Source organism: Leguminivora glycinivorella, chromosome 4 (genome assembly GCF_023078275.1).
Source record: "Leguminivora glycinivorella isolate SPB_JAAS2020 chromosome 4, LegGlyc_1.1, whole genome shotgun sequence".
Taxonomy (NCBI): Eukaryota; Metazoa; Arthropoda; class Insecta; order Lepidoptera; family Tortricidae; genus Leguminivora; species Leguminivora glycinivorella.
Window position 1 is genome coordinate 17,650,900 of NC_062974.1, and position 12,230 is coordinate 17,663,129.

Consider the following 12,230-nt stretch of genomic DNA (forward strand, 5'->3'; position numbering starts at 1 on the left):
TCGCATTAGTTTGTGTAACTTTTCCCCTCACTAGCTCGTAAACACGTGTTTTGTCCTTTAATACCAGCGGGTAAAAACGCATTTTATCCACTAGTGGGTAAAGTAATTTGACCTTGAATAAAGTCAAATTAACTGCTTTAAAATTAACTGCCTGTGGAACTACTGGAAGCAATGATAAACGCATTTTTTGCGTTGTAGTTTCCTCGCTATAGTGAGGGGAAAAGTTTTGTGTTACATTCGGGTGCAAATGTATTTTACTTCTCGTGTGTTAAAAAACTCGCAAGTTCAGGATTCTATTCTCGAACCACTCGCTTCGCTCGTGGTTCAACTATAGAATCCTTTCACTTGCTCGTTTTTCAATTCCACACTCGGCGTTAAAATACAACTTTGCCCTCTTGTATAACAAATAACTATTTCCGATTTGCACGATAGAGTTATCAAGGATTAGTCATCGGTCGACAAACGAGAGAAGGCGCGACGCACATTTTTTTTACACAATAATTAACCGCTTTTCCTTCAACCTTCTAAAATGTAATAAATACGGCTTTGATTGTTATACGGGTGATGCTACTGGCTTCGTGATAAACACATTAGTGAGGAGCCATAGAATGATTAACAAGTTTACCTGTTCGGCGGAAACCTCGACGGGCTCCTTGAACAGGATCCAGGTGACGCACTCGGTGCAGGGTGGCGTGGTGAGCGAGCCGGGGTAGGTCCAGTAGGCGGCTCGCGCGGGCAGCAGCTGCGCCGGGTCCAGCGGGTCCGACATCGTCACCTTGTCGCCCTTGTGCCGGATGAAGGGCAGCAACCGCACCACCTTGTCCAGCTCGGGGTGCTTTCTGCCCACCTAGAAACAATTATGCGTCCCGTTAGCGTTAGACTAAGGGAAGAGTTGCAAATGTATCACTGTCTATCGTAGAGAGATCTATCACTTTTCCGTATTGGTGCGACTGAGCCAGTTGCATTGCGTTCGCCACGGAATGTGAACGATTGTGACTTTAACTAAACTGGCAGCAAAGAGCATTAGGCATTGCAAGTTAAATCCACTTGATATCTAAATTTTGTCAATAAAACTTCGCTGTTTCGAACATACTACGCACGAGCTCGACGTTTTTGACCTATTTGACCAAGTTTGTCCACGGAGATTTAGTGTTTGTCGATAAACTTGTTTTTTGTGCATCGAAGCGTAGCATTAAGTATAGATCAAGAGCCCAGGCCCGCCAGACCTTCCTCAAATTCTCAAGGATGAAACTTTGGGACAATGTAGAGTTCACATCGGCGTTTAATGTGTGCATATTTTCTAGTTCGGCCCATCGGCCAATTTTTTGCTATCAAGTGATGAAGGTGAAAAAAAAAAGTGCTTACTTTCCTTAAATTCTCAAGGCTGATTTTTATATATGTGTTAGAGCACGTTGTTAGAAATTGGTTATCATCAATGCCAGACCGTTTCCGCCGGCCATAACTTTTGCCAGACGCGACAAAGTTGGAAAAAAACGACTCTAACTTACCTCATTTTCTCAAGCCTGATTTTGATATATGATACGCAGGGACCTATAACTAGACCGTTTGTAAGCAGCCAGACCAATCGGATGGACCCAACCATCCGCCAGACCGACTTAAAGTTTCGATATGAGCATTAGTAGAATTGAAATATTCCGGGTCTATAAAAGCTAAAAACTTGAATTTTCTACATTAAGCTACGTGTATATTGTATACTTGACGTAATAAGCGACTTTCAAAAATTTTACTTCTAAGGAAATAAGTATATGAAAGTTTATATGTGGTACAAGATTAATTTTAAGCTATGAATTTTATTTACACTGCGTAAGTACATGTGTATTTTATTATAAATATAACTTTTACCAGACGCGACAAAGTTGGCAAAAAACGATTCTAACTTACCTCATTTTCTCAAGCCTGATTTTGATATATGATACGCAGGGACCTGTAACTAGACCGTTTGTAAGCAGCCAGACCAATCGGATGGACCCAACCATCCGCCAGACCGACTTAAAGTTTCGATATGAGCATTAGTAGAATTGAAATATTCCGGGTCTATAAAAGCTAAAAACTTGAATTTTCTACATTAAGCTACGTGTATATTGTATACTTGACGTAATAAGCGACTTTAAAAAATTTTACTTCTAAGGAAATAAAAAAATGAAAGTTTATATGTGGTGCAAGATTAATTTTAAGCTATGAATTTTATTTACACTGCGTAAGTACATGTGTATTTTATTATAAATATAACTTTTACCAGACGCGACAAAGTTGGCAAAAAACGACTCTAACTTACCTCATTTTCTCAAGCCTGATTTTAGTATATGATACGCAGGGACCTGTAACCAGACCGTTTGTAAGCAGCCAGACCAATCGGATGGACCCAACCATCCGCCAGACCGACTTAAAGTTTCGATATGAGCATTAGTAGAATTGAAATATTCTGGGTCTATCAAAAGCTAAAAACTTGAATTTTCTAGATTAAGCTACGTGTATATTGTATACTTGACGTAATAAGCGACTTTCAAAAATTTTACTTCTAAGGAAATAAAAAAATGAAAGTTTATATGTGGTGCAAGATTAATTTTAAGCTATGAATTTTATTTACACTGCGTAAGTACATGTGTATTTTATTATAAACATAACTTTTACCAGATGCGACAAAGTTGGCAAAAAACGACTCTAACTTACCTCATTTTCTCAAGCCTGATTTTGATATATGATACGCAGGGACCTGTAACTAGACCATTTGTAAGCAGCCAGACCAATCGGATGGACCCAACCATCCGCCAGACCGACTTAAAGTTTCGATATGAGCATTAGTAGAATTGAAATATTCCCGGTCTATAAAAGCTAAAAACTTGAATAACGAATTGAATTTTATATTATAAATAACGTAAACAAGGAAAAAACAAATTGGTGCAGTGCATTATAAATTAAATATTCAATTCAAAGAAGTAAACAATCAATGTTACAACGGTATATAACTAAACGAATTTCCTTTCTCCTACAAAACATGGTAACATACCTAAGTGACGAACTTTAGAATTACAAGTTTAGGAAGTTTAAACATTTGTACTCAATACGAACATCATCAACCCCGTTATAACCCATGTCGGAGATGCTGAATTTTCAGACACGAATAAATTTTTGGCATTCTTCAAATACATTTATGCCGTTATAAAAAGTTTAGAATACTTTACGTGTGTACACAACATATACACTTATACTTTCCACCTCATTTTAACTGAACTTATATAAAAGCTTAAATAACTTTGCTTTGTTGTAGTATGCGAGGGATTTGACATTATATGCAACATACACATAGTGCCTTTATACATAGTGTGAGGTCCCTCGCCCACAAATTAAAAAGGATCGATCTTAAAACTAATTTTAAACCACCTTGTTCGACGACCGAAAAAAAAGTTTAATTTACTTTTCTTCTTTAAATTTATAATAAAATACACATGTACTTACGCAGTGTAAATAAAATTCATAGCTTAAAATTAATCTTGCACCACATATAAACTTTCATTTTTTTATTTTCTTAGAAGTAAAATTTTTGAAAGTCGCTTATTACGTCAAGTATACAATATACACGTAGCTTAATGTAGAAAATTCAAGTCTTTAGCTTTTATAGACCCGGAATATTTCAATTCTACTAATGCTCATATCGAAACTTTAAGTCGGTCTGGCGGATGGTTGGGTCCATCCGATTGGTCTGGCTGCTTACAAACGGTCTAGTTACAGGTCCCTGCGTATCATATATCAAAATCAGGCTTGAGAAAATGAGGTAAGTTAGAGTCATTTTTTGCCAACTTTGTCGCGTCTGGTAAAAGTTATATTTATAATAAAATACACATGTACTTACGCAGTGTAAATAAAATTCATAGCTTAAAATTAATCTTGCACCACATATAAACTTTCATTTTTTTATTTCCTTAGAAGTAAATTTTTTTAAAGTCGCTTATTACGTCAAGTATACAATATACACGTAAAGTTTCGATATGAGCATTAGTAGAATTGAAATATTCCGGGTCTATAAAAGCTAAAAACTTGAATTTTCTACATTAAGCTACGTGTATATTGTATACTTGACGTAATAAGCGACTTTAAAAAATTTTACTTCTAAGGAAATAAAAAAATGAAAGTTTATATGTGGTGCAAGATTAATTTTAAGCTATGAATTTTATTTACACTGCGTAAGTACATGTGTATTTTATTATAAATTTAAAGAAGAAAAGTAAATTAAACTTTTTTTTCGGTCGTCGAACAAGGTGGTTTAAAATTAGTTTTAAGATCGATCCTTTTTAATTTGTGGGCGAGGGACCTCACACTATGTATAAAGGCACTATGTGTATGTTGCATATAATGTCAAATCCCTCGCATACTACAAAAGTTATTTAAGCTTTTATATAAGTTCAGTTAAAATGAGGTGGAAAAGTATAAGTGTATATGTTGTGTACACACGTAAAGTATTCTAAACTTTTTATAACGGCATAAATGTATTTGAAGAATGCCAAAAATTTATTCGTGTCTGAAAATTCAGCATCTCCGACATGGGTTATAACGGGGTTGATGATGTTCGTATTGAGTACAAATGTTTAAACTTCCTAAACTTGTAATTCTAAAGTTCGTCACTTAGGTATGTTACCATGTTTTGTAGGAGAAAGGAAATTCGTTTAGTTATATACCGTTGTAACATTGATTGTTTACTTCTTTGAATTGAATATTTAATTTATAATGCACTGCACCAATTTGTTTTTTCCTTGTTTACGTTATTTATAATATAAAATTCAATTCGTTATTCAAGTTTTTAGCTTTTATAGACCGGGAATATTTCAATTCTACTAATGCTCATATCGAAACTTTAAGTCGGTCTGGCGGATGGTTGGGTCCATCCGATTGGTCTGGCTGCTTACAAATGGTCTAGTTACAGGTCCCTGCGTATCATATATCAAAATCAGGCTTGAGAAAATGAGGTAAGTTAGAGTCGTTTTTTGCCAACTTTGTCGCATCTGGTAAAAGTTATGTTTATAATAAAATACACATGTACTTACGCAGTGTAAATAAAATTCATAGCTTAAAATTAATCTTGCACCACATATAAACTTTCATTTTTTTATTTCCTTAGAAGTAAAATTTTTGAAAGTCGCTTATTACGTCAAGTATACAATATACACGTAGCTTAATCTAGAAAATTCAAGTTTTTAGCTTTTGATAGACCCAGAATATTTCAATTCTACTAATGCTCATATCGAAACTTTAAGTCGGTCTGGCGGATGGTTGGGTCCATCCGATTGGTCTGGCTGCTTACAAACGGTCTGGTTACAGGTCCCTGCGTATCATATACCAAAATCAGGCTTGAGAAAATGAGGTAAGTTAGAGTCGTTTTTTGCCAACTTTGTCGCGTCTGGTAAAAGTTATATTTATAATAAAATACACATGTACTTACGCAGTGTAAATAAAATTCATAGCTTAAAATTAATCTTGCACCACATATAAACTTTCATTTTTTTATTTCCTTAGAAGTAAAATTTTTTAAAGTCGCTTATTACGTCAAGTATACAATATACACGTAGCTTAATGTAGAAAATTCAAGTTTTTAGCTTTTATAGACCCGGAATATTTCAATTCTACTAATGCTCATATCGAAACTTTAAGTCGGTCTGGCGGATGGTTGGGTCCATCCGATTGGTCTGGCTGCTTACAAACGGTCTAGTTATAGGTCCCTGCGTATCATATATCAAAATCAGGCTTGAGAAAATGAGGTAAGTTAGAGTCGTTTTTTGCCAACATTGTCGCGTCTGGCAAAAGTTATGGCCGGCGGAAACGGTCTGGCATTGATGAAAACCAATTTCTAACAACGTGCTCTAACACATATATAAAAATCAGCCTTGAGAATTTAAGGAAAGTAAGCACTTTTTTTTTTCACCTTCATCACTTGATAGCAAAAAATTGGCCGATGGGCCGAACTAGAAAATATGCACACATTAACCGCCGATATGAACTCTACATTGTCCCAAAGTTTCATCCTTGAGAATTTGAGGAAGGTCTGGCGGGCCTGGGCTCTGGGTCTAGTAGGATAATCAACAATTTCCAATTCTAAGTTTGTCTCTAGATTATGAAAGTGTTCGGCTTACCTAATACCTAGTGATAAATAGTATGAATATCAAGCAGGGACGGCGGCGTTTCGATTCTTTTTTGTTAATGTAGGAAGGTACTTAAATACCTTACGGTAAGTTAATAGGTTTATCTGCCGATTATGCTAAGTTTTGTTTGGTTATTATCTAATAAGTATTAAGTATTTAGTAAAATATTTGTTACGCAAACTTACCTAATAGGTATAATCTTACTGTGATTTTATTTAGCGAGTCAATTAACAGAGAGAGACAGTACAAAGGCAGCAGCCGGCGGGGGTGAAACTATTGAGACTATTTGAGACGTGAAAGTGGTAAAAATTGGCGAAGATATGTAAGGATTTTGATATAGGTATTAAAATTTTGGTAGGGATACTTTCGTAAGGGATCAGGAACAAATTAGTCTTCCTGCTTACCTACGCAGCCTTTATCTTAGCTATTTTTACCTTGGACCTTAGATCATGCTGTAAATAGAAACCGGATAAACTGTGACTGTCCATAATGTTCATGAACATGACGTATATTTCAAAGAACACTGTTGACGAACAAACTTCAACAAGTATATTTTGACAGACACATGTAGTGGTAGGTAAGTAACCGTATAATCGATCTAAGTTATACGTTTTTACGTAAATTTTATGTATGTGATCATCTCTTCAAACTTATTTATGGGCACTTATTCATACACACGTACGTATTGTGATGCAAATCTTATTCAGATATGTAATTCCTTTGTATTCAGATTTCGACCCAGAGCTTTGTTATTTGTTATTGGGTATTATAACATTTATAACGTAAAGGAGAGTATTGACATCCCACCAACACAACCTTCTTGGGATGATAAGATACATTTCTTTCATAGACAGGAGTTTGATCTGGTAATTAGATTAGAAAATATGTAAAATAACTGCCACCGAACGTAAACCGACCTTAAACATCACTATGATTTCGGTCTATAAAGTCGAATACGGCCTAATAGGCGTCATCCATATATTACGTCACAGTGTAAGGGGGGGGGGGGGTCATACTAAATGTGACAATCCCTGTTAAAGGGATACAAAAAAGCGTGACATAGGGGGGGGAGGGGTCCAAAAACCTGAAATTTGGTGTGACGTAATATGTGGATGATCCCATAAGACTGATTAACTTAGCCATACTGACCAATTATAAAAGGCTAGACAACCTAATTCTATGCGTTTCACTCTCAGGCAGTAAAGACAGTATATATAATGAAGTTGCGTGTTACTATAAAAGGATTGAGCGTTGCCTGAGAGGCTTCAGCGCCGTATCTAATCTATTTACGCTTTTCTGTTCATTTGCACAACACTAAAGGCTTAGTTCTCTAGTAGATGGAAGCCTGTTGTATAACAAGATCAATGTAACATAATAATGCGTATGAGGATTTTCTAACGCAGTAGAGATATGGCACAGCTGAACATTACCTCACACATACCTAGCCGATGGGAGAGTACTTGCTTTCAGTAGTACCCTCACCCTCCTGCTAAAATCGTTTAATAATTACATTACGCCCGCTGACCGTTGATTGGATACCACTGGATATAATATAATAGTTTGTAATTAGTGTAAAAATAAGTACTTACAGTTACGCATTTTTGCATTAGAGCACACAGTACATCGACGCCACCGACGCGCAATGGTGAAAGTTTTGAACGAAGCGGCGCGCCATTCTCTGAGTTGTTAGTTGCTCTCTTCTCTTTCTAAACTGTACTCGTTATTTAAGTACGAGTAAGAAATTAAAAGTGCGTAACTATTATTCTGAAGAATGAGTAATTTTAATGTAAACAAAACGATAACGTGTCTTATGTAATATTAAAACTGAGAGTGTGCGAACGATCAATGATCACAGTAGGCCTAGCACATGATTGCCGTTAGAGTATGTCGCCGCGAGATAGATGACACGTCTTCTTCTAACTGTATTAATGACATAAGGATGGGTAGTCTATCTCGCGGCGACATACTCTCGCGGCAATCATGTGCTAACCCTGTGTGTGTGCTGATATTGCAAAATAGAATTGTCTATACTTATAATATAAGAATTCAGATTTTTCTACCAATCAGCTGAAATGGAATTGACAGAACCATTGCACTAACATTTTTACGGTTATACATATGTGTGTATGTATGTGTAGATAAGTATAACGGAAATTTCAATCAACGTAGCGTTCGGTTCGCGTAATGTGACCAATCAACGACTTACGTACTAGGTGTAGGTGGGAAAAAATAGATATTACTCTGTCCAACCATTCGAGTACCCAACATACGTATTTGTAATAAATATCTAACTCTTCAAATACAAAAACTGGTAATTCGATATGCACGCCAAAGCGTTCAAATCAAATTACTGGACAAATAAAAACGCCGCCGCCGAAAATTATCATCAGTGTCGTTGCGGATCGTGATTATTGTGGCCTCGGGAGATATTCCATATATAATCTCGTCCTATTTCCCGGTTGCATCTTAAAAAAGTCTAGGAGATTATTATCTCATCTCGATAAGTAATTATGTAAAATGAGTAAATAAAGGCTGGTCCGATAATGTACCTAAAAAAATGTAGCCGGAGCAGGTTATAATCAGTTTACTGAAGAGTAGTAAAGAAGTATTATAGTTATTAGTACTACGTGCCTTGCAATTACCTCTAATACCAGCAAACCACATTTTTGGTAGTTTATTGCAGGCAGCTGGGCAACTTTAGTCGTTCACCGTATGTACCAAGCCCATGTCCTTCTTTACCCCAGTGGCAGTGCCACATCAGCTTGTAAATAAGATATTTACCATCAAGAGCACGCCAAGCACGGCCAGCCCGTCCCGTCCGCCTGCCCGGCAGCCTCGGTGAAGCTGTTGTACTTGTTGGTGTTCCAGTGCACTGTGCACGAGATGCAGCTCTCCCGAGAAGGACCGGCCGTCGACCGTGTGTTCTGAGCCTACGGCATTCTTGGCACCCCAGTGGCAGTACCACATCAGCTTGTAAATGAGATATTTACCATCAAGAGCACGCCAAGCACGGCCAGCCCGTCCCGTCCGCCTGTCCGGAAGCCTCGGTGAAGCTGTTGTACTTGTTGGTGTTCCAGTGCACTGTGCACGAGATGCAGCTCTCCCGGGAAGGACCGGCCGTCGACCGTGTGTTCCGAGCCTACGGCGTTCTTGGCGCCCCAGTGGCAGTACCACATCAGCTTGTAAATGAGATATTTACCATCAAGAGCACGCCAAGCACGGCCAGCCCGTCCGCTTGCCCGGCGGCCTCGGTGAAGCTGTTGTACTTGGTGGTGTTCCAGTGCACGAGATGCAGCTCTCCCGAGAAGGACCGGCCGTCGACCGTGTGTTCTGAGCCCACGCCGTTCTTGGCGCCCCAGTGGCAGTGCCACTGCTGCAGTTTGTACACGTCGTTGCCGAGCGGGCCGCCGCGGAGTTCTGGAATACAGATTCTATGATCAGAACATTCAGATTCGCCAAGAATGTGTGTCGGTGGATGTTAAAAATAAGTGAAAAAGTTTATTAGGTCTCAGACATCGCTCGCTTGGTGATAAACGGAGTTAACACAAAATTCTCAAAAAATCGGTTTTTGTACTAAAACAGTATACTGCACTAAACGATTTCTTTCTTAAACCGGCTTTCTATACCGCGCGTTAAAAAGAGATAGCACACAATGCCCCGTTTTACTTTTACAGACAGGGTATATTTCGATTCATGCTAAAGTAGACAACTTTAGTCTTGTTCCGACTCGATTGCGGAGAAGACGTTACCTTCGTGTTTCATTTCAAGATAAATCTTTGTTGTATCATAGATCAGGCAAATAATATAGCTACTTTTTGTAAAAAAAATGGAACATTACAAGTTATCGCGTTTTACAAAAAAATATAATAAAGATAAACTGGAGCAATTCAGATTAAATCACTTTACTACTAATAATGATTGAAAATAAAATGGTGCATTGAGCAATATAGACTAGGACAGCATAAAGATTTTTGTGATAAAGGGCACCTTTAGGAATTGAGCCTTTTTATCATAAAAATATTTCATTATGAAGCGTAACAATCCTGTAACTCTTTTTTCGAAGTCACATAAATGCTACAAAACACATTTAAATAAACAATCTTTTATTACATTTATAATGTACATACTATACACAAAGTAAATTATAAAACAAACAATGATATATGTAATAAAAGTCTTTACAATCATTCATAAAAAGTGCCATGCGCTAAAGATAATATCTTTACCTATAGACACGTTTTGCCACAATTCTAGTTTTTCGTCTTATTCCCGTTTATCACTAAGCGAGCGACATGATCTGTGAACCATATAGGTGATATTCATCAGACAGGACGATTTTATCCTACTCCGGATTAGTCCTGCAGCGGTTTTGATAAGACAGACAAACTATGCAATTATTATAAACGTAACAATTTCATAGACATTATTGTTTCTGCAAACTTAGCTTGGCATGACTCTTAATTGTATGAAGAAGTTAGAAGAGCATTAATTCTAACCGATAATTACCAACAAAGCATCAGTTGCTTTTTGTTGTATTGATAGTAAATCCACGCTAGTATTATTTGTACAAATGTTAGTAGTCTTTTGAAAATAGGTATAACGATATCTGGACAATTAAACTCATTCGCAGACAGAGCTGCAGTAGAGAACTTGTATTTTCCGGCAAGTGGCTACCCAGATGAGTCACGATTTCTGCGACTTTGGTGTCGGTGCGATGAAAATGCAAATTACCTGCGTTTAATGCACCTACCTTATTTACAATTCAAAGTACGAAATCATTATGATACATTTTAGTTTTGTACAGGTCTTATGCATTTATGTAGGCTATCAAAATTAAAATTCACAATAACAAATGCAAATAAACTAATTTAAGGTGGCTCGCCTAGGTTAACCGAAGCTCAGGCTGCGTTAGATGGCGTTAATCTGCAAATTACCGGTCTTATTTTTTTTGTGGAGTCGTGCAGGCATTTATATACTTTCAATTATGCTTCGCGAACATTTAATATTAAAATTGACGTATTACAACATACATTCAACTTTTCATTGTAACGTAAATCCCCTTAATGTAAACTAATTTACTATTTTACACTATTTTTAAGTACCACTCACACATACAAACAGTGTTTTTGTATTCCTTCTAGTCGATAATTTCACGCGGCGACAGCTTGTTTAAATAGCCTTGCGGTAAATACGTGTTATCGCATGATTTGCATGGAAGTACTGGGTTCGAATCCAGGACTTTTTCTCTTCTTTTTTTAATACTACGTCGGTGGCAAACAAGCATACGGTCTGCCTGATGGAAAGTGGTCACCGTAACCTATGGACGCCTGCAACTCAAAGAGTGTCGCATGCGCGTTGCTGCCCCATTAGAAACTTGTACACTCCCCTTTGCTGTGTGTGCACAGCAAAAAGGAGTGTACAAGTTCAAAGCAGGGTTTGGGTTGCCGACGACTCAAAGGACAATTAAATAGACGGAACAAATTAGTTCCGTAAGTCCTCCCGTCGTCAGCACCCCGCACCCTCGTTGAGCTCTGGCAGCCTTACTCACCGGCAGGGAACACAACACTATGAGACACTATTTTTTTTTTTTTATTACTATACATAAATGTATATGTACTCGTACAGTAGTTACTGAGCGTTTTCCACAAAAAAGATTAAAAACCTATTCTCTTACATGGTAATAATTTTTGGGTTCGTCGAACTCAGAATTTCTAACATAATTATCCTAATCTGACATTTTAAAAAAATCCAAAAAGTATAGATAAATTTTAGTTTCTAAACTACGATTCGAATGATTTTTTTTTTCTAATTGTTTATTTTCGATGGAGCAAGGGTATTCAAATCGCTTTTGAAATCTTAAATTAGTAAATGAAAATGCAATAGTTAATTGAGTAACGTAATGCTTTAAAAACTCAAGTGGACTTTTTTTATCTAAGGAGCAATTTCGAGAAAATATTATATTTAGCGAGGGTATTAAAAGTTGTGTTTTATATCTCAACTTAATAAATAGAAAATCAAAATGACAATAAAAAAATTAATATGTTCTCTAAGATAAAATTGATACCTTCGGCTCTCCAT

At 37.0% G+C, this 12,230-nt stretch overlaps 1 protein-coding gene across 1 annotated transcript in view; it reads right to left on the reverse strand.

Annotated features, from left to right (window-relative positions):
• LOC125225315 (carbonic anhydrase 1) overlaps window positions 1-12,230 on the reverse strand; it is a 39,661-nt gene that overhangs the window by 2,421 nt on the left and 25,010 nt on the right. Inside the window, exons 3-4 of the mRNA XM_048128963.1 lie at window positions 9,352-9,569; window positions 626-847 (exon numbers count right to left, since the gene is read on the reverse strand). Coding sequence (XP_047984920.1) covers window positions 626-847; window positions 9,352-9,569 — 440 coding nt within the window. The remainder of the gene's footprint in view (window positions 1-625; window positions 848-9,351; window positions 9,570-12,230) is intronic.